At 40.0% G+C, this 22,708-nt stretch overlaps 1 protein-coding gene across 5 annotated transcripts in view; it reads left to right on the top strand.

The window, feature by feature from the left end:
* Window positions 1–22,708, top strand: part of Dnai4 (dynein axonemal intermediate chain 4) — a 74,812-nt gene that overhangs the window by 45,051 nt on the left and 7,053 nt on the right. For 3 of the 5 annotated variants that reach the window (XM_048453206.3, XM_048453209.3, XM_048453210.3), the window contains 8 exons: window positions 3,987–4,181; window positions 9,164–9,387; window positions 11,700–11,786; window positions 13,345–13,496; window positions 15,223–15,380; window positions 15,698–15,819; window positions 21,482–21,580; window positions 22,053–22,279. In XM_048453206.3, the coding sequence (XP_048309163.3) occupies window positions 3,987–4,181; window positions 9,164–9,387; window positions 11,700–11,786; window positions 13,345–13,496; window positions 15,223–15,380; window positions 15,698–15,819; window positions 21,482–21,580; window positions 22,053–22,279 (1,264 nt within the window). The remainder of the gene's footprint in view (window positions 1–3,986; window positions 4,182–9,163; window positions 9,388–11,699; window positions 11,787–13,344; window positions 13,497–15,222; window positions 15,381–15,697; window positions 15,820–21,481; window positions 21,581–22,052; window positions 22,280–22,708) is intronic. The other 2 variants (XM_048453208.3, XM_048453207.3) reach the window with 2 other exon arrangements.

Here is a 22,708-nt window from a genome sequence, read left to right on the forward strand (position 1 = left end):
TCTGAGTATGTTTTTCAATCTTGTAACCCCTTTCATTTTTTTTTTCTTTTTTCATTTAGGTGTTCTATTTCTTTGATAATACTTTTTATTTGTTCCAAGGATGTTTATAAAAAGCATTTTTACGGCTGGAGAGATGGCTCAACAGTTAAGAACACTGACTGCTCTCCCAGAGGACCCGGGTTCAATGCCCAGCACCCACATGGCAGCTCACAACTGTCTGAAGATCCAGTTCCAGGGGAATCTGACACCTTCATACCAATGCACATAAGATAAAGTTAAATAAACTATAAGAAATATTTTAAAAAGCATTTTTATAGTGATCTATGTAACTTCTTTGTTAGATAATTCTTCTATCTCTCTTAGCTTGCTGTTTGTGTTACTGATTGTCATCGTTTCAATTCAAGTTGAGATTTTCTTTGATCTTGGTACAGGGAGTGATTTTCATTTGAAATCTAGATGTAAAGCTTTCATTTTACTAGGCTTCAACAGGGAGTTATCCAGGGAGTGGGAGTCTTTGTCTCAGGACTGCCGGTTGGTGGCAGGATAGAGACTATGGCAGTTATTGCTAAATGGTCATAAAAATTCTGATTCCTGACTCTGTCAGCTTCAGTGGGGAGATAGAAAAACCTGTTAATGCCTGGTGTCTGATAAATCCCGGGCTCCCCAGCTGTTCGTGTCTGGTATTCTTCTATGTGGTAGAGGTGAATGTTCTGGTCCTCTACTATAGCTTCTCTGATACTACTCATGATGTCAAGGCCTCATTTGGGGAGGATAGAAGCCAGGCTGTCCCTTGGCCTTTGTGCTTCCCCCCAGTTCCATTTTTTTTTTAAGAAAAGGTTTCTCTGTAGCTTTGGTGCCTGTCCGAGAACTAGCTCTTGTAGACCAGGCTGGCCTTGAACTCCCAGAGATCTGCCTGCCTCTGCCTCCTGGGATTAAAGGTGTGCACCACCACCCGGCGTTCAAACAGCTTTGTTAAAGCTGCTCCTTGACCCTCTGAACAGGGAGAGCAGGCTTTCTGTGGGCACTTCTCTTTGTGTTCAGTGTGTTCCCAAGCTGCTGTCTTTGTTTGTGGTGTGTCTTGAATGTCTGCATCAACACTGTGCCTTTCTTTGGGTTTCAAGGACCCCAACTAATCTTACTTCTTTTCTCCTCTCCAGGGTTCTTTCTGTTTGTCTTTTGTATATTTTCTTCTCCCTGTTTTTTTCCCCAGAACTGATGGATCAGTTACTTTTCTGTTGCTATGATAAAACACCAGGACCACCTTGTTCATGTACATATAAAATAAAGCATTTAATTGGGCTTTTGGTTTTACGGGGCTAGAATCCTTGATGGCAGAGCAAAGTCATTGCGGTAGGAAGAGTTGAGAGTTCACATCTTGATCCACAAGCAGGAGTCAGAGAGGGCATACTGATAATGTCACCATTCTTTTGAAGCCTCTCCCCCATCCCTCTTCCCCCTACACTGACAAACATCCTCCAACAAAGGCCACAACTCTCAATTCTTCCCAAACAGTTCCACCATCCAGAGACCAAGTATTCAAACATATGAACTCATAGGGACTGTTCTCTCTCCAATCATCACAATCTAGAGATAAAGATAGGGATAGGACTTATTAGATTGACTTACAGGGTGTGGTCCATCAATAGTCTCATACTGGAAAGACTGAGACCGCTTTATTCATTCAGTCTCGGAGGCTGCATGTCCAGACAGTCCTAATCTGGTGCTGGAGGAGGCCTGCTGATCTCCAGTTTACATTGGTACCACAAAGAAGTTGGTTCTAATGTCATGAAGAAATGCCAGAGCTGCAGGGTGGATGAGTGTGCCAACAAGAACGGGGGCAAGTAGGCCAAAAAAAGGAAAGTTCCCTTCTTTAATGTCCTTTTATGTGGGCTGCCACCAGAAGGTGCCACTCACATTTGGGGTGGGTCTTCCTGCTTCAGATAATCTGACTGAGAACTTCACAGAAATGCCCTGCAGCGTATGTTTTTGTTGACGCCAAATTCAGTCAGTTCAGCAACCAAGATTAGCCTCCACAGTCCCCCAAATCTGTGAATATACTACCTTTCAACGCAGGAAAGTTTTTTTGGACATGATTACAGATTTATCTTCACATGGGGAGATTATCCTTCATAATTTGTTTGCCCAATATAAACACATAGTACTAAAAGGGCCAGAATCTAAGCTGTAGCATGAATTCTAGTTGGTCTTTATACTAAAAAACAAGAGTCAGGGGTTAATGCTGAAGATCAGGGAAGCAAAGCAGTCAGCCACTAGAGAGTCCTTTTACTTCTACCAATGGTCAGAACGAAGGGGCATTCCTGAGACTGCATCTCCAGGCTGCATCTGTCTCCACCAAACCTCAGGCTGTACTGAGCTCCTGTCTTCTGCCTTATATTCCTCTCTCCACCCAGCCACATCACTCCTGTCTCCACCTCTCTAGTGCTGGGATTACCTTTGTGTGAGCTCTGTTTCCCTTTCAAACAGATTCAATCTTGGGTCGCCAGGGTGGCCTTGAACGAAGAGAGATCCCTCCGCCTCTGTCTCCCTAGTGCTGGGATTAAAGGTGTGTGCCGCCACTCCCTGTCCTTCAGTGGATTAGCTCTGTTCTCCAATCTCAGGCAAGCTTTATTTGTTAAAGCTCAAACAAAATATCACTACATGTAGTCAACTGTCAATTGAGAGCATGTATAATAACAGAAGAAGGTCTGAGAGGCACAATGTTGCTGTCATTGAAGACTGAGCAAATGTTTGGGGTAACTCTTAAAAAGATAGAGAAGCCAGGAAAACAATTTCTCTAGAGCCTCTAAAAAAGAATATGATCTCATCAACTTGTTTTTAGTTCAATGACACAATATCCTCTAACAAAGAATTTTCAGATAATCAAATTGCATTCTTTAAGCCATGTGGTTTTGATAACTGCCACAAAACTAATAGAGAATTAGAACAGTATTCACACAAAAATAGTCAAGTCTGACCTTTGTCTGAAGATTGATAATCATTTTCTTTCAGTGTGAACCATCAAGTAGAGAGAATGACTGTTGTGATTTGAGTGTGTCCCCAAAGTTCACCTGCTGGGAATCTTATTCAGAGATGTCTATGTTCATGTTGCCTGCTAGTGAACTTTGGGGGAGATAGCAGCGTTAGATGGCATCATGGGAATAGGACCCCCACTTCTGATCACTGCTTTTATAAGAAAATGCCTCGTGCTTTCCATTTCTGGTCATGTGATGCTTTCTGTCACTCAGGGGATGGCCAGGAGGCCCTCACCAACGGTAGCTTCTTGGCTTTCATATGTCAAGCCTTTGGAACTGTAAAGAACACATTTCTTGTCTTTATAAATTACCTAATATGTAGTGATTTTTTTGGGGGGGTGCATGTTCATAAATGTTCACGGATATGAGTGTGCATGTTCATGAGTACACATGTACATGTACATGCATGTGTGTGCAAGTTACAGGCTAACCTCCACCTTGGTTTCTGAGACAGAGTTTCTCACTAGGCCCTGGGATTTAACTACTAGGCAAGACTGTCTGACTAGTGAATCCTGGGTACCTGTCTCTACCTATCCAGTGCTGGGGGTCCAACTACTACACCCCACTTTTAACATGGGTCCTGGGGATTGAACTCAAGTCTGCTTGCTACACAGCAAGCTCTTTACCAACTGAGCCCTCTCTCCAGTTCCTTAAGCTCTAGTGTTCTGATAAATTACCAGAAAATGGACTAACATGCATGCACGTTACCTCAAGGTTAATATTGCTTACCCTCTGAAAAACAATGTGTCTTTTGATGGATAAGAGTTCCACAATGAGTTAAATGCACACATTGCACTTTCTTTGTGCATGAAAGATTCAAGAAATGACTATTGAAGGGGTTGGAAATGGAAAGAAGACAGAAATTATAAGATATAATTTAAAAAATCTTTAAAATACATGAACCACCTACAACTGCGTGGGTCTTTTGTAAATGAGTTGTATTTCTATTTACAGATAGTGAAACTAGCTCCCTAATGGATATAGAAAATGTAATCCTGGCTAAAGTTCATGAAGATGAAGAAGACCATTCAGAGGCCATATTAAAATCTGCGAAGCTTCAGCAAGATTTATTTTTCATGGAAAGGGTTTTAATGGAAAATGTATTTCAGCAGAAGCTTGCAGCCTATCGTCAACTCCCTGTTTTAAAAGGTACTTTTTAAAAAGTAATCATGATCGCACAAACTCAAATAATTAAAAAAATTAATTGTCCCAAAACGTATTTCTAAGTGTAATTTCCACGCTAGCTATCACTTATTAACAAAAGTGTTTATGTAATTTTAGCTATTTATTAACTGCCTATTGTTCTTGTGAGTAGCACCAAAGTCCAGACTAGGGAATTCACAGAAGGGTTGTCCCTCAAATTTAAAACTTCAAAAACATCTTTGTCCTTAGCTTCTCCTTGTTCCTGCATCAAATTAGGCACTTTTTTTTTATAGTGTTTTTTATGTTTGGTCTCCCTTTGCCCTGCTATTAACTCTCAGGTTTTGACTGTTTTAGCTCCACTCTCTAATATTAGCGACAGGGACATTCATCCCATTCTCACCACTACAAATCCCCTGTAATATGTTCACAGAATATTTGATTTTGGCTATTTACAAATTTATTTTCAGTTTTCTACTTTCTGGGGCTGGAACCCAGGTCCTTGTATAGGTTCTGCCTCTGAGCTATACTTCCAGTCCCCTGAGTAGTTTTTTGTTGTTGTTGGTTTTGTTTTTGTTTTTCCGGGGATGAATTCAGCTTTTCAGCACATGAATGAAGTGAAATTTATAAAAGTTGTGTAGTGAGTCGTTTGATTCCAAGTTTAATTCTCTCCACTATCTTGCCCTATCTTGCAGATTTATTCTAAACCCCTCATGGCCATTGAAGGCTCTGAATGTTCAGAGCCTTCCCATTGCTTCGGGTCAGCTACATGTCAGAGCATACTGTTCCAGATATCTGTAGACTGGGCAGAGACTGCCACTGTATTGTTTGCAGGTGCTTTGAAATTCAGAGACAGCTGAAATCCGTCTGAGCATCTGTTCCTTTCAATACAACGTCTTTTCCTCTTGTCCTACTTTTCATGAACTCATCTTGATCCTCAAATCAAAGTTAGTCTCCCATGTGATTCTATCAACAATTAGAATACAAAATGATATGTGTGGCAGATGGTTATGAACTTTTTGCCTGGAGAAAGCTAGGATAATATTTAAGACTATGATCCTTTTCATGTAAAGTTGCTATTTTAAAATTTGCATTGTGTATATTGTTCTAGTCTATATGTAAAGAGTTGGATAATTGCAACTTAAAGCACTGTACATATTGACATTTGCAAAGCTAAACTGTTAGTATATTACTTGGTTACTGCTTAAAATAACAGAAATACTTCAGTGGTTAAGATTTATAGAAAGTGGCACGTCTATACTTTATGTTTTTAACATACTTAGAAAACTAAGAAAGTTATGTAACTAATGCCCTGATCAGCATAGAGAATATTCCCAGGCACCATCAAGATCACCATGTGATGGTTGCATGTACACTTTGCCCACCGCCAGGCAGCAGTTGCCTTTCTCTGCAACTGTGAGCGAGCTTTCCCAGCTGTGCTATGCCATGGAAGTGCATCCACAGGAGAAGTGTTGGGTTTTGAGCCAGTGAGATGACTCAGCAGGTAAAGGCACTAGCCTTCGAACCTGAGTTTTTGTGAAAATTCCTAGCACTGGGTCATTGAGTAGATGTGTGTTTAGCTTAATTTTAAGAACTGTGAAATATTTTCCCAAAGAGTGATACTGTCTTCCATTTCCATGATCAGTATATGAGTCCCAGTTTCTCCAAATGTAATTACTAATACTGGCAATACTTTTTAAAAATGCTATATTAACATATATTATAAATAACAGGTTTCATTACATTTTACAAATGTATTTTTATCATATTTACCTCCATTACTCTCTCATGTCCCATACCCATTGATTACTTTCCTCTTCCCAAATAGCAGTTGTCTGTTACAAGGAGGAGGAAGTCATGAGGTCCCACTCCTTCATGGGGATCTATAGGCAATTAATAGTTTCTAGGGAGTTAGAGGCATTATCTTCATTGATATAGCCACTGGTAAACTGAACGTACTCCTGCAAACAATACTTTGCCCATATAAGTAATTTTAATTAAACTCATTGGTATACACACACACACACACACACACACACAGAGAGAGAGAGAGAGAGAGAGAGAGAGAGAGAGAGAAATTGGGGAGGGGAAGAGCTACAATCCTTTTAATGTTGTCCGAGTGATTAGTAATGCTGAATGTTTATTGCTTATGGTTAATTTTGGTATTTGTGTACTTTTCATTTAGTGTTCCACTAGGTCTTTTGCATATACTAAAATTTAGTTCTCTTATTTAAGGTGTGTGTGTGTGTGTGTGTCTGTTTGTGTGTGTGTGTGTGTGTGTGTGTGTGTGTGTGTATACATGATATGATATGGCAGGGGGTGTGCCAAGGTACACATGTGAAGGTCAGAGGACAGTTTTGTGGGGTCAGCTTCTCTCACTGACCTTGGAAATCAGACTTAAGTTTTCTGATTGGTGGCAACCTTTACCCTCTGAGCCATCTTGCTGTCCCTGATGGTGTTATATGCTAAGTACTTGAACTAACTGCTAGAGATCTCAGAGACAGATGTAGTTAGTCAAGTGAGCTTTGGCAAAAGGCAATCCAACAGAAAAAGGCAGCTTTTTTTCGCAAATGAAGTTAGAATATCTACATAAAAAAGTAAGTCTAGCCATAGACCTTAAAATTCATAAGAAAATAGCTGAAATATATTATAGACTCCAATATAAACTGCAAAGTTCTTAGACAATAACACAGGTGAAACAATAGCCTTGGGTGTTAAATGTTGTTTAAAGTAAAACTCCCCAAACACAGTGGATCCAAAAAAAAAAAATTGATGAGCTGTAATTCCTTAGTACAGGCACTACTGAGAATAAAAGGACAAATCACTGGAGAGAATATCCAGATTATTATTTATAGAAGACATACCTGATAAACAATTGATAACTAAAATGTCCAAATATGTCTTAAGGCGTAGCATCCAAGAAACAACTTGTTGGGTATTGTGCCACGTGCCTATAATCCCAGAACTCGGGAGGTGTAGTCCAGAGGATCAGGAGTTCAAGCCTAGACTGGGCTATAGAGAGCCAGTCTGAAACAACAGCAATGAATCACCAATACCCCATACTCATAACTTAAAGACGAGAAGCAGCTTTATGCAGTGCACATCTGCCCCAGCACTCTCCAGGCTGATTCAGTGTCTGGGACTGGAGACCACTGGCTGCGTTTCCAAAGTACCCAGGTTTGATCCCATTCCCAGTACCCACATGGTAGCTCACAACTGTCTGTAACTCCAATCCAACCAAATCTGATGCCTTCTTCCACCATCACCACGCACACATGAGATGCCCACACATACAGGCAGGCAAAACACCCATGAACATAATAATAGAATAATAAAACAAGCTTAAACAAAAACAAACAAACAAAAAGGAGTTTAAAGCCTGCCTTGTCTATATGGCAAAGTCCTGTCTCAAAATCAGTATAAGGTGTGAAGAGAGGTCTCACCAAGGACAATATCCAGATGAGAAACAATATCACTGGGGAATTATAAATGTAAAAGCCCATGGGACAGGTAAAACGACATACCTGTTAGGATGGCCGGATCCCAAACACATGGTAATACCACATTCTGGTGAAGATGAGGGACAAGAGCTTATTTGTGACTAACTGGAAGACTGATAGTCATAAAACTAAGCACAGTCTTACTGTATCGTCTACCAACTGCATCTTGCTAGGTACTCAGATGAGCAGAAAATGAATACCCACACTCATCACAAAGTCCTCTTCCATACAGTGTTTATGGGAACCTTTTTCATAATTCTTCAAACTTGAAAGCAAGCAAGATTTCCATGACTAAGTAAATGGCTGGATTGAGGTACAGACATTGCTCAGTGCGGAGTCATTGAGTCTTGGGCGGACATGGAAGAAGCCTATATGCATGTTACTTTGTAAACAAACCCAGTTTGAAAATGCCACAAGCTGTGATTCCAACCGTAAGACATCTATGTAGAGAATGGGAAGAGCAGTGATTGCCAGGGTTGAGGGTGCATCCAGGGATAAACAATCTGAGCATGGGCTTTTCAGGACAGTGAGGCTATTGTGAACAATACTGTAATGGTAGTACATGTCAGTCATTTTTCTCAAAACCCATAGACTCTACTACACAGGAGTGAATTATTATGCAAATTTTGGATGATAATGACAGCAAACCAAAGGCAACAACACATTCGTCAAGAGATATAGATTAGCAAGCGCTACTGCCAAGGACTTTAAATAAGGAGGCAGATGGGCTCCCAGGACATTTTTCATTTCCCTCATATATTTGGCTTATTTAGAAAGAAGATGGATCTTGGAGAAAAGCAGTGAATTATTATAAATAGTAATATTACAAAATATTATAATTATTATAAATTATTATAAAGGTGGTGATTTAAATTTCAGTGTTGTGTTGGTTATAACTCCATACCAGGATTACTTGTCTAGTTGCATAACAAAATACCCGAGACAGGCACCTTAAGGAAGAAGGGATTTGCTCTCTGCCTTATCACCTTGAGACTCAACCAGAAGTTCCTCTGTTTTTGGATAGGCTGGCCAGCCAGTGAGCTTCTAGGATCTGCGTATCTCTGCCCCACAATCCTAGGGTTATGAGCATGTGTGACTATGTTCAGCTTTTTTCTGGCATTCTGGAAATTCACACTTGGGTCCTTATGATTGCAGAACGAGCACTCTTACCCACTAAGCCATCTCCCCAGACTTGAGCTGTGTACTTTCCAAGGTAAAGTTGTTGGCCCCTTCCTAACAAAAAAAAGCACGAAGCTTGCTTTACGTTTTCAAGGTAGCAGCATTTTGATGTGCTGCTGTGGCCCCTTTCTCCGAGGGACCAGAAAGTCTGCTCTCAGAATGCTTCAGTCGCTCTGACTTACCATTCAGGTGCCCTGTCCCTTTGCTGTGTATTCCAGCAGATCTGGTGGTACTGTAAGGATCAGTGACGGGGAAGCTACTCAGCTTTTTTGGTATAGAGAGCAATGCTGTCTCTGTTTGATTTAACTTTAGAACGTGAACCTGGAGAGGTGGAAGAAGTTAAGGAAGAAGAAAATCTCCAGGAAGCAGCGGAGGAGAGTAACGAGGATGAAGAAGAAACGGAAATGGATCTGGAACTAGAGATAGCCACAGAGCAGTCAACAATACCAGCCAATCTGGAGCGGCTCTGGTCTTTCACCTGTGATTTAACTAAAGGCCTTAATGTGAGCAGCCTTTCCTGGAATAAAGCAAATCCAGTAAGTCCCCAGATGCTCTAACAGTTACAGCCTAGTGTTTAAAGGACAATCTTTTGTAAATTTTCATTTGTGTTTGTGTGTGTGTATGTGTGTGTGTGTCTAGCTGGCCAGGGAATCTCCAAATGATGGTACTGTCTCCACCTCTGGAATGTGAGTCATTGCATCTCTCTTCGAAGGGTGCAGGGGGAGGTCTGGGCCCTCAGGTCATCATCATGTGCAGCAGACACTTCTCTCTCTGAGCCTTCTTGCTGGTCCTCACTGGCAAATTCTAGAATGAAGGGTTGTTGCTTGTTTCTTTGTTTTTATTCAGCCACGGGCAAAGAATTTAGCCTGGCTATAACATCTCTTTTTAAAATGTCTCTGAATGAAGTTTATGTTTAAAAAAGGAGAAAATGCAAATAGTTATTTTTCTACTTACATATAAAAACATTACCATTTTTATCTTATTTTGTTTTTTGAGATAGGGTTTTTCTGTAGTTTTGAAGCCTGTCCTGGAATTAGATCTTGTCGACCAGGCTGGCCTCGAACTCACAGAGATCCACCTTCCTCTGCCTTCCTAGTTCTGGGATTAAAGGTGTGCGCCACTACTGCTCAGTTTACCATCTTTATTTTAAGAGTGTGCTTTGCTACAGTACCCTCCAAGTCCATGTCAGATGGTGTGACATATACTAGAAAATACTGTGTGGTTGACTTATTTTAACCTGTACCAAAATTTGTATACCTACATTTTTCATCTCCTCAAGCAGTCATGTTTGGAAGGGTGTGCTTAAAACAGTGACCATGCCAATATATAAAAATGGGATTACTCAGCAACACTGTTATTAATACTGTTAAAATCATGGAGCACTTCATGTTTGCCAGGAACTGTTTAAAGTTTTTTTTAAAATATTTTATATTTATCTTTTAAATTATGTGTATATGTGTTTATGTGTGAATGTGTTCACTTGAATGCAGTGCCCTAAGAAGCCAAAGGCAAACCGATCCCCTGGAGCTGGAGTTAGAGGTGTTTGTGAGCACAGTGTGGGTGCTGGGGTCTGAACTCTGGAAGAGCACTCCATGCTCATAAATGCGATCTCTAGCCTTGTACTAACTTGCTTGTTTGAGTAAGATCCTCCACTATGTTGATAGGGAGCTAGAGGCACAGAGACAATACTTTCTCTAACCCCACCCAAACAGGAAACGAAGTAGCCAGAATTCAGACGCAGACTGCGGGCAGGGTTCCCAAAGCAATCTTGAGGCAGACAAGCTAGATTCTAAACCTGTGGGTCGCCACCCCCCAAAAACCATCGGAAAACACATATTTACATTACATTTCTTAGCAATCGCAAAATTCCAGATATGAAGTAGCAACAAAAGTATATTTTGTGGTTGGGATCACTGCAGCAGGAGGAACTGTACTAGAGGGTCACAGTATTAGGAAGGGTGAGAACCACTGAGCTAGGGATTGGTTTCTTTGTTTTTAAAGGCAGATGTTTACAGAGTAACAAATCTGATGTTCTCCCAGGTTTTATAAAATGCTTCTGAAGATATTCTCCAACTAATAATTCCAAATATAACTTCAGGAGTGAATGGTTGTTTTCTCACTCTTTTGGCTCTTTGCTCTTTTGTTCTTTGGGGGGCCCACTACCGAGCTCCCAAATAAATCACATACAGAAGCTTATTCTTACTTATGAATACCCGGCCTTAGCTTGGCTTGTTTCTAACCAGCTTTCTTGAATTTAAACTATCCCATCTACCTTTTGCCTCTGGACTTTTCCTTTTTTTATTTCTGTAATCTTACTTTCACTTTTATTCAGTGGCTGGCTGGGTAGCTGGGTGACTGGCTCCTTCTTTTCTCGCTCCTTGATCTTCTCATGCTTTCCAATCCCTCTTTTTCTCCTATTTATTCTCTTTGCCTGTCAGCCCCGCCTATCCTTTCTCCTGCCTTGCTATTGGCCATTTAGCTCTTTAGTAGACCAAGTAGGTGTTTTAGACAGGCACAGTAACACAGTTTCACAGAGCTAAACAAATGTAACATATAAGAATGCAACACATTTTTGCATCATTAAACAAATGATCCACAGCATAAACAAATGTAACACATCTTAAAATAATATTCTACAACATATATTTTTGGAGTAGATACTTAGTGTAGTTTGAACTCAGAGCATTGCACACACTAAGCAAGCACTCTACCACTGAGCTGCAGTCCTAACCCCACATTCCCAGCCCTAGCCCTCTATTTTACCAGTATTTTTAAATAGTTCATTTTCTTTATACATTTGTTACTATTTCCTGCCATCCCTTTAAGTGTCTTTTTTTCTGGTTTTCAGGACCTTTTGGCTGTTGGCTATGGGAACTTTGGATTTAAAGAGCAAAAAAGAGGAATGGCTTGCTGTTGGTCAATAAAGAATCCCATGGTAACCCAAACAGGAATAAGAATATTTTTATCTCATTAAATATTGACAGGGTTTTGTACATTGTAGGCCTGTGTGTAGTAATTCAGCAAAGTTCAGACTATTTTCTCAGTCAAGACTTTCCATTTTCTTGTGTGTGTTCACATGCATAAGAGCTCAGGTGTGTAGGTGTGCATGCACGTGTGCGTGTGTGTGTGTGTGTGTGTGTGTGTGTGTGTAGGTTAGAGCACACAGCCCTAGAGATTGTTACTTCAGTCCCATCCACCTTCTGTTTGTGAGTCAGAGGTTCTCACTGACTTGAAACTCATCTAGTAGATGAGACAGGCTGACCAGCTAGCCTGTGATTCCCTCGTCTTTGCTGGAATTAAAAGCACATGCCTCCAGAACCCAGTTTCTCCATGGCTTCTGGAACTGGAATTCAGACTTGAAAGACTTTCTCAACAGAGCCACCTCCTGGTCCTCATTGTTCCCATAGCTTAAATCCATAATAAGCCCAATTTGTTTTTGTTTTTACATGGGGTGAAGGGAAATCATTTATGGCTTCACATAATACATTCCCAGCATCTTTTATTTACCGTGTTATTACAGGTAAGTATAGAGTAGTCTGTACCTGAAGACCCTTGTAAAACAAAACATGTAACCAAGGGGGCCAATAATAGGAATAGAACCCTCCACTCAGCTCTTAGAAAAAGAGCTAGTAATCTGAGAAATAATCATGTTTTCTCAGAAAAATCGATTAAATCTCAGAGTCAAGCCAATGGGCAATCCTATCAGTCAATCTAGATATCTAGCTACCCAGATTTCTAGCTTAGTAACAGTATGAGTTTTATAAGGAGAAGAATGACAGTGACAATAGACTTTTAACTAAATCGCCCTGCTCCATCTGTTGCTGTATATCTTTCATTTCATTTAACTCAGAAGTAAAATGTGAAGCTGCAAACGTGGAGAGTAAAGGAGCATCCGCAGTGATTAAAGTTATTGTGAGTAGCCGTGGTTCATCGGGCTGCTGGGTTAACACACAGAGAAATAAGCTGCCATAATATGGGAGGATTGGCAGAATCGTCATCAAGAATTTGTCTCCTTTTCACATAGGGATTAGACAGAGGAAAGGATTGAGGTCAGCCATGACAGAGTTGTAAAAAGAAGTAGCCTAGAGAGTTTGGGAAGATTTTTTTTTTCTATTTGCTTTATAGAAATCACGAAACAATCCAGGTTTCTAAAGCAAACGGCGGAAGATGCATGATATGTTTGCAGCTCATTGTGTGTTTCTATTGGGAGTGAAGTATGTGCTGGTCACACTCATCCTTGATGGGGGAGTACCAAAATGTGACAACTTATGCAGAAGTCCAGAATGCATTTATAAAGCCATTGAGGACTAAGGCTTTATAGTAAGTTAAGGAAATAACTGTTCCAAGATTTGTTTTCATGTTTGGAGTAACTGAAGGGAGACTAACTTCTCACACTCCCCACCAGCACAAGATATCCTCAGCCGCCATCACATGCTACCTTACTGTGATCTGTAAGAATGCCCCAAATGTAAAGAGACCATTTCTCCCTACAGTGGCCAGAGCGCATTTATCAGAGTCCATATGGAGTCACGTCTGTGGACTTTTCCATTGGCTCACCTAATCTGCTAGCAGTTGGCTACCACAATGGCACGATTGCGATTTATAACGTGCAGAGCAGCAGCAACACTCCAGTTCTGGACAGCAGGTGAGAGCCCACCAGCCAGATGAGCAAACGCAGGAGGCGTGCTTCTTCTCTTCCCCAGGAACGTTTATGAGAGCGAATGGTTTTACTTTGAAGTGAATATTCTGTTCTTTCTGAGACGATAATACCATTGTTTTCAAAATGCCTGATGCTTCCTCCTGTTGTCTCCAGCTGGAGTCTGTCGCCCTGACTGCCTCCCTCATCCTCTTCTCTGCCTGCCTTACCAACACATTTATCTTGGCTTAGTGGTTTACGGATATTCTTAAACGATTGCTTTGATATTATCTCCTCTGAGAAACTTCATTCTCTTCTCGTGCATACCCCACACGCCTTAATCTTAATGCTTATTGTGCCTCACAAACTGTTTGTTGGTGAGGAGACGGACTGGTAGATCTTTCTGAGCTCCTGTGTCATCTCGGGGGGGGGGGGTTGCTTTCCTCTGTATTCTCACTATGTCGTGACATACTTAGCATGTGCCAGCAGTGCATGTTTGAGAAGGAATGAACGAGTTAATGGGTGATAAGAAGAATACAGGCAGGTTAAAAAAAGAGAGATAGTTTTAAACGAGTTAGGTGGTTGTTGTTTTGTTTTTGTTTTTGTTTTGTTTTGTTTTCTTTAGACCAAATTTCAGAGCGGCTAAGATGTGGTATATTGTTTGTAGCAGAGTTAGAATAAGCTTAGCTGGGAGTAGCTGTAGTCGTTAAGGCAGAGGTTCTTACTACTGCAATTACTTGCATAGGTTTGCCAGCATGGATCCTGCTACTTGTTTCTAGGAAAAGGGCCCATATTTGTTTAACCAAATCTTCAAAGCTATCTTTTACAGTAAGTTCAAAGCTATTTATTGTATTGGAAAGTTTATATAAAATAGTCAAGGGAATAAATAATAGGAATAGAGCTCTCTATTCATCAGATAGAAAAGGTCAGTAATCTGAGAAATAATTTCTATTTTTTTTTAAAAAAGTTAAATCTCAGAAGCAAACCAGTGGGTAATCCTAAAAGTATAGGGAGAAGAATGAAATGTAGCAGGGATTGTCTATTTGAATAACAGTCCAAAGACTAATTGATTTGAATAATGGAAAAGAAACTATAAAAATAAAGTTACTTACTCAACATGTCTAAAGAGTGAATATATAAAACAAAGAATATAGATCCTAAGAAGAAAATGTTTTCTTTTATATTTCTTTTTATTTAAAAAAAGGCAATACAATTATAGGTCAGCAAAAATTTCCTTTTGAAAGACATAAGAATCACCTTGTAAAATATTAAAGTAAAGTGATTAACTATTTAGAAGTTTGGTTCCTAAGTACACGAATAAGGAAATAACTAAATAAATAAATTAAAAAAATAAAATAAAAGGAGCCAATGAGATGGCTCTGCGGTTAAAGACATTTTTCACTGAACGTGATGACCTGAGATGGATTTCATCCCTGTGACTCCTGTCATGGAAGAGAGAGTGGATTCTAGTACTATTGTCTGACCCCTGCACATGTGCCCTGGGCTACATGCAACACACCCCAGCCCCACCCGGGCACATGCAACACACCCCAGCCCCACCCCAGCCTCACAGGATGAATACAAATGCAAAATAATTGAAGTATGGGTTTGAACAACAGAAGAGTCCTTACAGGAGTAGAAGAACGATCATTTGGGGGGTTGTTCTTATCACTTATATGCCAAGGCCTTCCAACTTACTTAGATGATTTGTATTTGGCATTTTTGCTTGTTTTAGTGAGTCACCTCAGAAACATCTGGGACCTGTTTGGCAAGTGCAGTGGATAGAGCAAGAAAGAGGAACCACGGGGGATGACAAGAGAGAAATCTTGGTGTCGATATCAGCTGACGGAAGGGTCTCCAAGTGGATTATTCGAAAAGGACTGGATTGTCATGGTAAGAACCAGAGGAGAGCCCATCTTCTCAGATGCTGAACTAACGGTTCCAGATGAGAAGCCTTTCTGTGTGAAAGGTGAGAGTTTGGCTTGGTCGGTAGGAGGAAAACCTGGAGCTGGTCATTGCTGTCAGAGCATCCAGATTTGTTTTGTCCCAATTTTTAATCTCACCATATGCATACAGCTGTTTTTCAAAAGAGACAGACGTGATGCTAAGTGTGCTTTCTCGCGCAGTTAAATAGCAAACTGTGCATGTATTCATATCCATGTATATGTGTACACACACAAACATATGCGCACACATTTCTTTCCACACAGATTTGATGCGGCTGAGGCGAACTACTGCTGCGAGCAACAAAAAGGGAGGGGAGAAGGAAAAGAAGGGCGAGGCTCTGATCTCTCGACAGGCTCCCGGGATGTGCTTCGCTTTCCACCCCAAGGTGAGTTAGTTTCAACCTACTTTCTACCATTATCTGTTATAGTTTCCAAATACTGAGGTGCAGTTTGTGAATTGTACACATGTACACGCACGCGCACACGCACACGTGTAGATGTGTAGATATGGCTGCCGATGTGAGGCAGAGTGGGAGAGAAGAGCTGTGGCAGAACTGATTCTCTTTACAGCCGCAGGCCTAATACGCATGCCTCTGCTCGCTCTCCTGGCCACTCGGCTACGCTCTTGTACTTACGTAAATTAACTCTAGAATACGCTGCTCAGAATACGCCGCTCTACATTTTAAGGTGAGTTAGCTCTCAGGATGGGGATTATGAAGACCCCTTGAGTTCAGATTTCCCAAGACCTTGATGACATCGGAGCAGTTAATGAGATTTCGCTCTTCTAGAGGAACTTGGGGATCAGAAGACTCAAACACTATGGCAGACCTTTAAGAAAACGAGTCCTATATGTTTATCGTCTGTTTAGTAATACTACCTACCTGCCTCATTCGAATGAAACCTTGTGGGCCAGAGAAATGGCTCCGGAGGTAAAAGTGCTTACCCTGCCTCTGTCTCCCCACTCCTTAAAAAAAAAAAACACAACAACAACAACAAAAACAACAACAACAAAAAAAACAAAACAAAACAAAAATAAAACCTAACATCTCTGCAGAGGAATGGTCATTGAATTTGCCTTTATTACAACTTCAAATAAAACATTCTATTTGCCACCATGTATGAAAAATTAATAAATCATTGCACTTGAAAAAAAACTGTATAAAATAGCATGTGTCTGTAAACCCAACACTCCTGCAGTAAAATGGGAAGTAGAGGCTTAGAATCAGCCAGAAACTCATGGGCCAGCTGGCTTAGGGCCAATGTCTAGCAGAAGCAAAGGTGACTTTTCCTCTATGAAGTGGAACAAGAGTACTCCTCTGACCTCCACACAAGATTTTGATGTAATTTATGGTAATACCATTTTTCTATTTTCTGTGTAATTCGTTTCCACTTTGATCTTAGTATTTCCCTTCTTCCGTTTATATTGGTTTTAAAAGCCTCTTGCCTTACTGACTTTTAATAATGTAAATAATTGATTTGTGACTGCCCTTTTTTTGCCATATACAAATTCTAAAATTAACATTTTTTTCTGTTTTTTTTTTTAAGACAGGCTTTCTCTGTGTAGCTGTGGAACCTGTCCTGGAACTCTCTCTGTAGACCAGGCTGGCCTCGAACTCACAGAGATCCTCCCACCTGTGCCTCCTGAGTGATGGGATTAAAAGTTTGTTCTACTACTGCCCTACTTAAATGAACATTTTCAATGATCATAAAATAAACTTTGTTTTGACATTTTCATATATATATATACATATATTCATATATATATGTATATATATACATATATTCCCCTCATATCCATCCCTACTGCACCTATGTACCCATTTTCTTTCATTGGTCTGCTTCTGTCCATCACGCTTCTGTTTTCCTGTCGTAGGTATGTGCACATTTCTATGTGTGGGAGGAGAGGTGGAGACAGAGTTTCAGGTAGCTCAGGCTGGTCTTTATCAACTTCTTACAGGTTTTTTAGGTTTTTGGTTTTTTGAACCTGTTTTCTGTTACCTGATGGTCCTCTGGATTTCACTGGAAACTGTTGTATGGTCTCTCTTTTTTTTAATCTCCATTTTTTTGACTTCTCTGTCTTTCTTTTGGTTAATTTTATAGGGGATTTGTCAAAATCATTTTTCAAAGAACCAACCCTTTGAATGACATTGTTCCCCCAACTTCTTCCTAAGCATCTTTGTTACCCATATGTAGGAAGGCTGCTGAGTTTTCTGTTAACTTTCTAGAGTGCCACTTCCTGAAAGTGTGTCTAAGATCTAAGGGCTTCCAGTAATGTCTTTATAAATGATATGTATAGAATTATATCATCTGCAAATAAGGATGCTTTGACTTTCTCATATACAATTTGTATTACTTTTATTTTTGTGTCTTGTCTTGTTACCCAAGCTAAGAAATTGTGGGCACCCTTGCTTGTTCCTGATTTGGGTGGAAATGCTTTGTGTTTCTCCACATATAGTAATCTTTATCTATCTATCTATCTATCTATCTATCTATCTATCTATCTATCTATTTAGATAGATAGATATATTAATTTTTAATTTTGTTTTTAATGAAAATTGTCTCCTTAAGGCCCTCCCTTTGCAGCTATGTAGCTTTTTACTACCGAAGAGTTCCATTGGTCCTCTTAGGACAGTTCATAGAAGCATAACTATGGACTTGAATTGCATTGAAGTCTTTCTCTCTCTCTTTTTTTTTGATTTTATTGTGCTCTACATTTTTCTCTGCTTCCTGCCTCTCTCTTCCCCTTCAACCCTCTCCCACAGTCCCCATGCTCCCAATTTACTCAGGAGATCTTGTCTTTTTCTACTTCCCATGTAGATTAGATCTATGTAAGTCTCTCTTATTGTCCTCATTGTTGTCTAAGTTCTCTGAGATTGTGGTTTGTAGGCTGATTTTTCTTTGCTTTATGTTTAAAAACCACCTATGAGTGAGTACATGTGATAATTGTCTTTCTGTGTCTGGGTTACCTCACTCAAAATAATGTTTTCAAGTCTCCATCCATTTGCCTGCAAAATTCAAGATATTTTTATTTTTTTCTGCTGTGTAGTACCCCATTGTGTAAATGTACCACATTTTCCTTATCTATTCTTTGCTCAGGGGGCATTTAGGTTGTTTCCAGTTCTAGCTATGAACATAGTTGACTACATGTCCTTGTGACACGATTGAGCATCCTTTGGATATATACCCAAAAGTGGTATTATTGGATCTTGAGGAAGGTTTCCTAGTTTTCTGAGAAATCGCCACACTGACATCCAAAGGGGTTGCACCAGCTTGCATTCCCACCAGCAATGCAGAAGTGTTCCCTTTTCCCCACACCTCTCCAGCATAAGTTGTCATCAGTGTTTTTGATCTTGGCCATTCTTCCAGGTGTAAGATGGAATCTCAGAGTTGTTTTGATTTGCATTTCTCTGATGGCTAAGGATGCTGAGCATTTCCTTAAGTGTCTTTCAGCCATTTTAGATTCCTCTGTTGAGAGTTCTCTGCTTAGGTTTGTACTCCATTTTTTTTTATTGAATTATTTGTTCTTTTGATTACCTATCTCTTGAGCTCTTTGTGTATTTTGGAGATCAGACCTCTGTCTGATGTGAGGTTGGTGAAGATCTTTTCCCATGACAAATGTGCCTTCTGTTCTTACCCCCTTTGGGGTTTGCATCAACAAGTTACTGGATTTTGTCTAAAAGCCTTTCTATATATATGGAAATAATAATGTTGTTTCTGTTCTAAAGTTCATTTATGTGATATATTTCACTTTTGAATGGCTTGTTGAACCATATCTATATCTCTGAAACGAAGCCAACTTGATCATAAACACTTTGATGTGTTTAGTTCAGTTTGCAGATATCCTACTAAGAGTTTTGTGTAGTGGTATTTTGTTTATGTTTTAACAATAAAGCTTGCCTGAAGATCAGAGTGCAGAGCTAAACCACTAGAGGCATGGAATGGTGGCGCACACCTTTAATCCCAGGACTTGGGAGACAGAGGCAGATGAATTTCTGTTAGTTTAAGGCCACCCTGGGCTACACAAGATTGAATCTGTCTAAAAGAAACAGAGCTCACGCAAAGGTGATCCCAGCACTTGGGATCCCATGCCTTTAATTCCAGCAATAGTGAGGTAGAGACAGGAGGGATATGGCTGGTGAGATGGGAATATAAGGCAGAAGGAGGCAGAAAGTCAGTGCAGTGTGAGGTTTGGTGGAGACAGACAGAGTCTGGAGATGCAGTCTGAGGACAGGATGGGCAGGGGTAAAAGAACCCTAGTGGCTGCTCTCTCTGCTTCTCTGATCTTTAGCATTAACCCCTACGTCTAAATCTAGGTTTTTATTATTAAGACCAACTAGAAATAATGCTACAATTTTGTATCTATGTTTATCAGGAAAACAGATCTGTAATTTTCTTTTTCTGTTGTGTCTATCTGCTTTTGGTATCAAGGTAATACTGGCTTCATAAAAAAATTTGGCTCATTATATGTTTTCCTATTTTACCAAATAGTGCAAGAAATATTGGTTCTACTTGTTGAAAAGTGTGGTAGAATTCAGCAGTGAATCCATCTGAATCTGGTCTTTTTATAGTTGAGAGATTTGTTTTTCACTACTGCTTCAGTTTTGTTACTTGTTATAGATTCATCTAAATTGTTAATCTCATCTTGGTTGATTTTATGTATATAGAAATCCATTCATTTCTTCAGATATTCCAATTTAGTGAAGGGTCTTTTAAGGTCTTTTAAGGTCTGCCGTGTTGGTTCTTCAAATTTTGCTGGTACATGTTGTCTCCGTTTTCAAATCTGTTTTTACTAATTAGCATCTTCTGATTCTTTTTATTGTGGATGTTACTTTTCTCATTGTTGTGATAAAAACACCTGAAAAAAGGCAACTCAAAGAGTGAAGGAATTCAGTCCATCATGGTGGGGGAAGTCAGTGCAATCTGGCATCCAAAAACATAGAGGGAATGAAAGCTAGTTAACATTCACTTAACATCCTTGTTTTCCTTTATTCCGGGACCTCAGCCCATGGGATGCTGCTCACAGTTTTTGTTGGGGCTCCTTCCTAAGTTAATGTAATTTAGACCACTCTTCATAGACACTTTAAAGGATAACTTGGATGATTTATTATTTAATTTTTCTCATCACCATGACCCAACGCCTCACATAAACACCTTAAGTGCAGAGAGACAATTCTGCTCACAGTTTCATGGTAGGAAAGACATGACGTCATCCAGACTAGTCGAAGTTCCTGTCATGGCGGAGGGGCATGGAACATTGTTTACGTCTCAATGGATCATGAAAACAGAGCTCTTTGGCCTGACATGGGTGTGTGATTACAACTCAGAGCCCAACTCCCCATGACTTACTCCTTCAGCAAGTCTCACCGTCATAAAGCTCCCACAAACACCCAAACCAGCCAGGGAACCAAATGTTCCACTCTATGAACCTTTGGAGGCAATTTCATATTCATAACAGCTGCTTATAGTAGCTGTGCTGTTCCACAGTTACCTAATTTAGGCCCCGAGAAACATCATCATGTTTTCCCTGCCTTTACAGTTTCTGCTGGGAAGTGTGATGTTACTATGACCTGTTGTCATTTCCATGCATTTGGCATTTTTCTTTTTGCGGTTTTGAAATGTCCTGTGAAAAGATTGCTTACTGGTCATGTCTATTTAGGGGTTTAAATACCTCTTGTAGTTGAATGCCCATTTTCCATCTTGGGAAACTTACTGTCTTTGAAGAAACGTTTTTTTATACGTTTGGTGTTTTTTGTTTGTTCATACAAACCCTTTACTCATTCTAGAGCCCATTGCATATGGTACAAATACCTTGGATGTGGCTTTTCTTTTCATCTTATATCGACTATTTTGCAAACACATGTTCTCTCACCTTATAAGCTAACATTTTTGTACTTATACAAAATCCCCCTACTTTGAGGTAGTCATTGTAAAATCATAAGGACAAAAATTTTATATCTGAGATAGTATTTCTTTTGGTTATTGAGTGGGCTTACTACATGTTAAATTGGCTGATTTTCTATTTAATGTCTGACATGCCTTGTGTTATAGGACACAAATATGTATCTGGCTGGAACAGAAGAAGGCCTTATTCACAAGTGTTCCTGTTCATACAATGAGCAATACCTAGAGACATATAGAGGACATAAGGTCAGCTTAATTCTTGTAGATTTGGGAACTGTATCTCCTGGTATTTTTGAAAGGCACCTATGATGTGTTTAACAGATGCAATAAGTTTACAACTGCGGGTTAGTTGCCCCTTGACTTAGTGCATGTGTGGATCCCAATGAAACATTGTGTCTTGCTCATATTGAATCCTCTGCTTCTTTATGATCATACATCCAACTTCTTTGTTTTCCATTACATTATCTGATGTCCTTTCAGAAGGCTATAATACCTGTTAATATTTACTCTCCTATTTCTCAAGTGTATTTTTATATAGAATAATTAAAGGAAGGAAGACCAGATCGACAGCCTTGCTTTCAGCTAAAGCATTTCCTCTGTAGTGCTCAGCGGTGTGCTTAGCTTCCAGAGATCCTAATTAGCTTCTAAGCTACTGGCCAGGTTAAAACTATGAGATTTAAATATTCTTTTCCTACGCATGATGTTTTGGCATTCCCAGGGTCCAGTGTATAAAGTCGTGTGGAACCCCTTCTGCCCTGATGTCTTCTTGAGCTGCTCTGCAGACTGGGGTGTCGTGATCTGGCGTCAGGAGACTCTCAAGCCATTTTTGAGTTTTTACCCAACTACTTACGTCGTTTATGATGTCGCCTGGTCTCCAAAATCCGCTTATATTTTTGCTGCTGCAAATGAGAGCAGAGTAGAAATTTGGGACCTTCAAGTCAGCACGTGAGTATGGAAAGGTCGTGTTCTCAGTGGTGTCTCCAGCAACACAAACAGTTCAAATCAAAATATCTCTCTTGTAGCTCCGCCACCAGGTAGAGCATGCTGTGGCTCAAACAGTGCCTGTCACAACTCAGCTGTGATATTATAGGGTGATTTACCTCTTGAATAAATAACATATATAATAGAGTGACTATTTAAATGTTCCATTCCTTGATTTTCATTTTCCTAGTAAAAAGTATAGTTTCCAGGGTAATGCTTCTCTGGAAACAGAGGAAACTGCCTTTCCTTTCTGAAGAACACAGGTCGGTTGTTTTCATGACCGAGACTATAAGAACCATGCCTGTTGAAGGTAGCCTTATGCTTCAACAGTTCATGTAGAACCAAATTTTCTTCCACAAAGAGGTAATTATGGTGGCCTGTGATAGGGCCGTG

This window comes from Myodes glareolus, chromosome 3 (assembly GCF_982192425.1).
Source record: "Myodes glareolus chromosome 3, mMyoGla1.1, whole genome shotgun sequence".
Classification (NCBI taxonomy): domain Eukaryota; kingdom Metazoa; phylum Chordata; class Mammalia; order Rodentia; family Cricetidae; genus Myodes; species Myodes glareolus.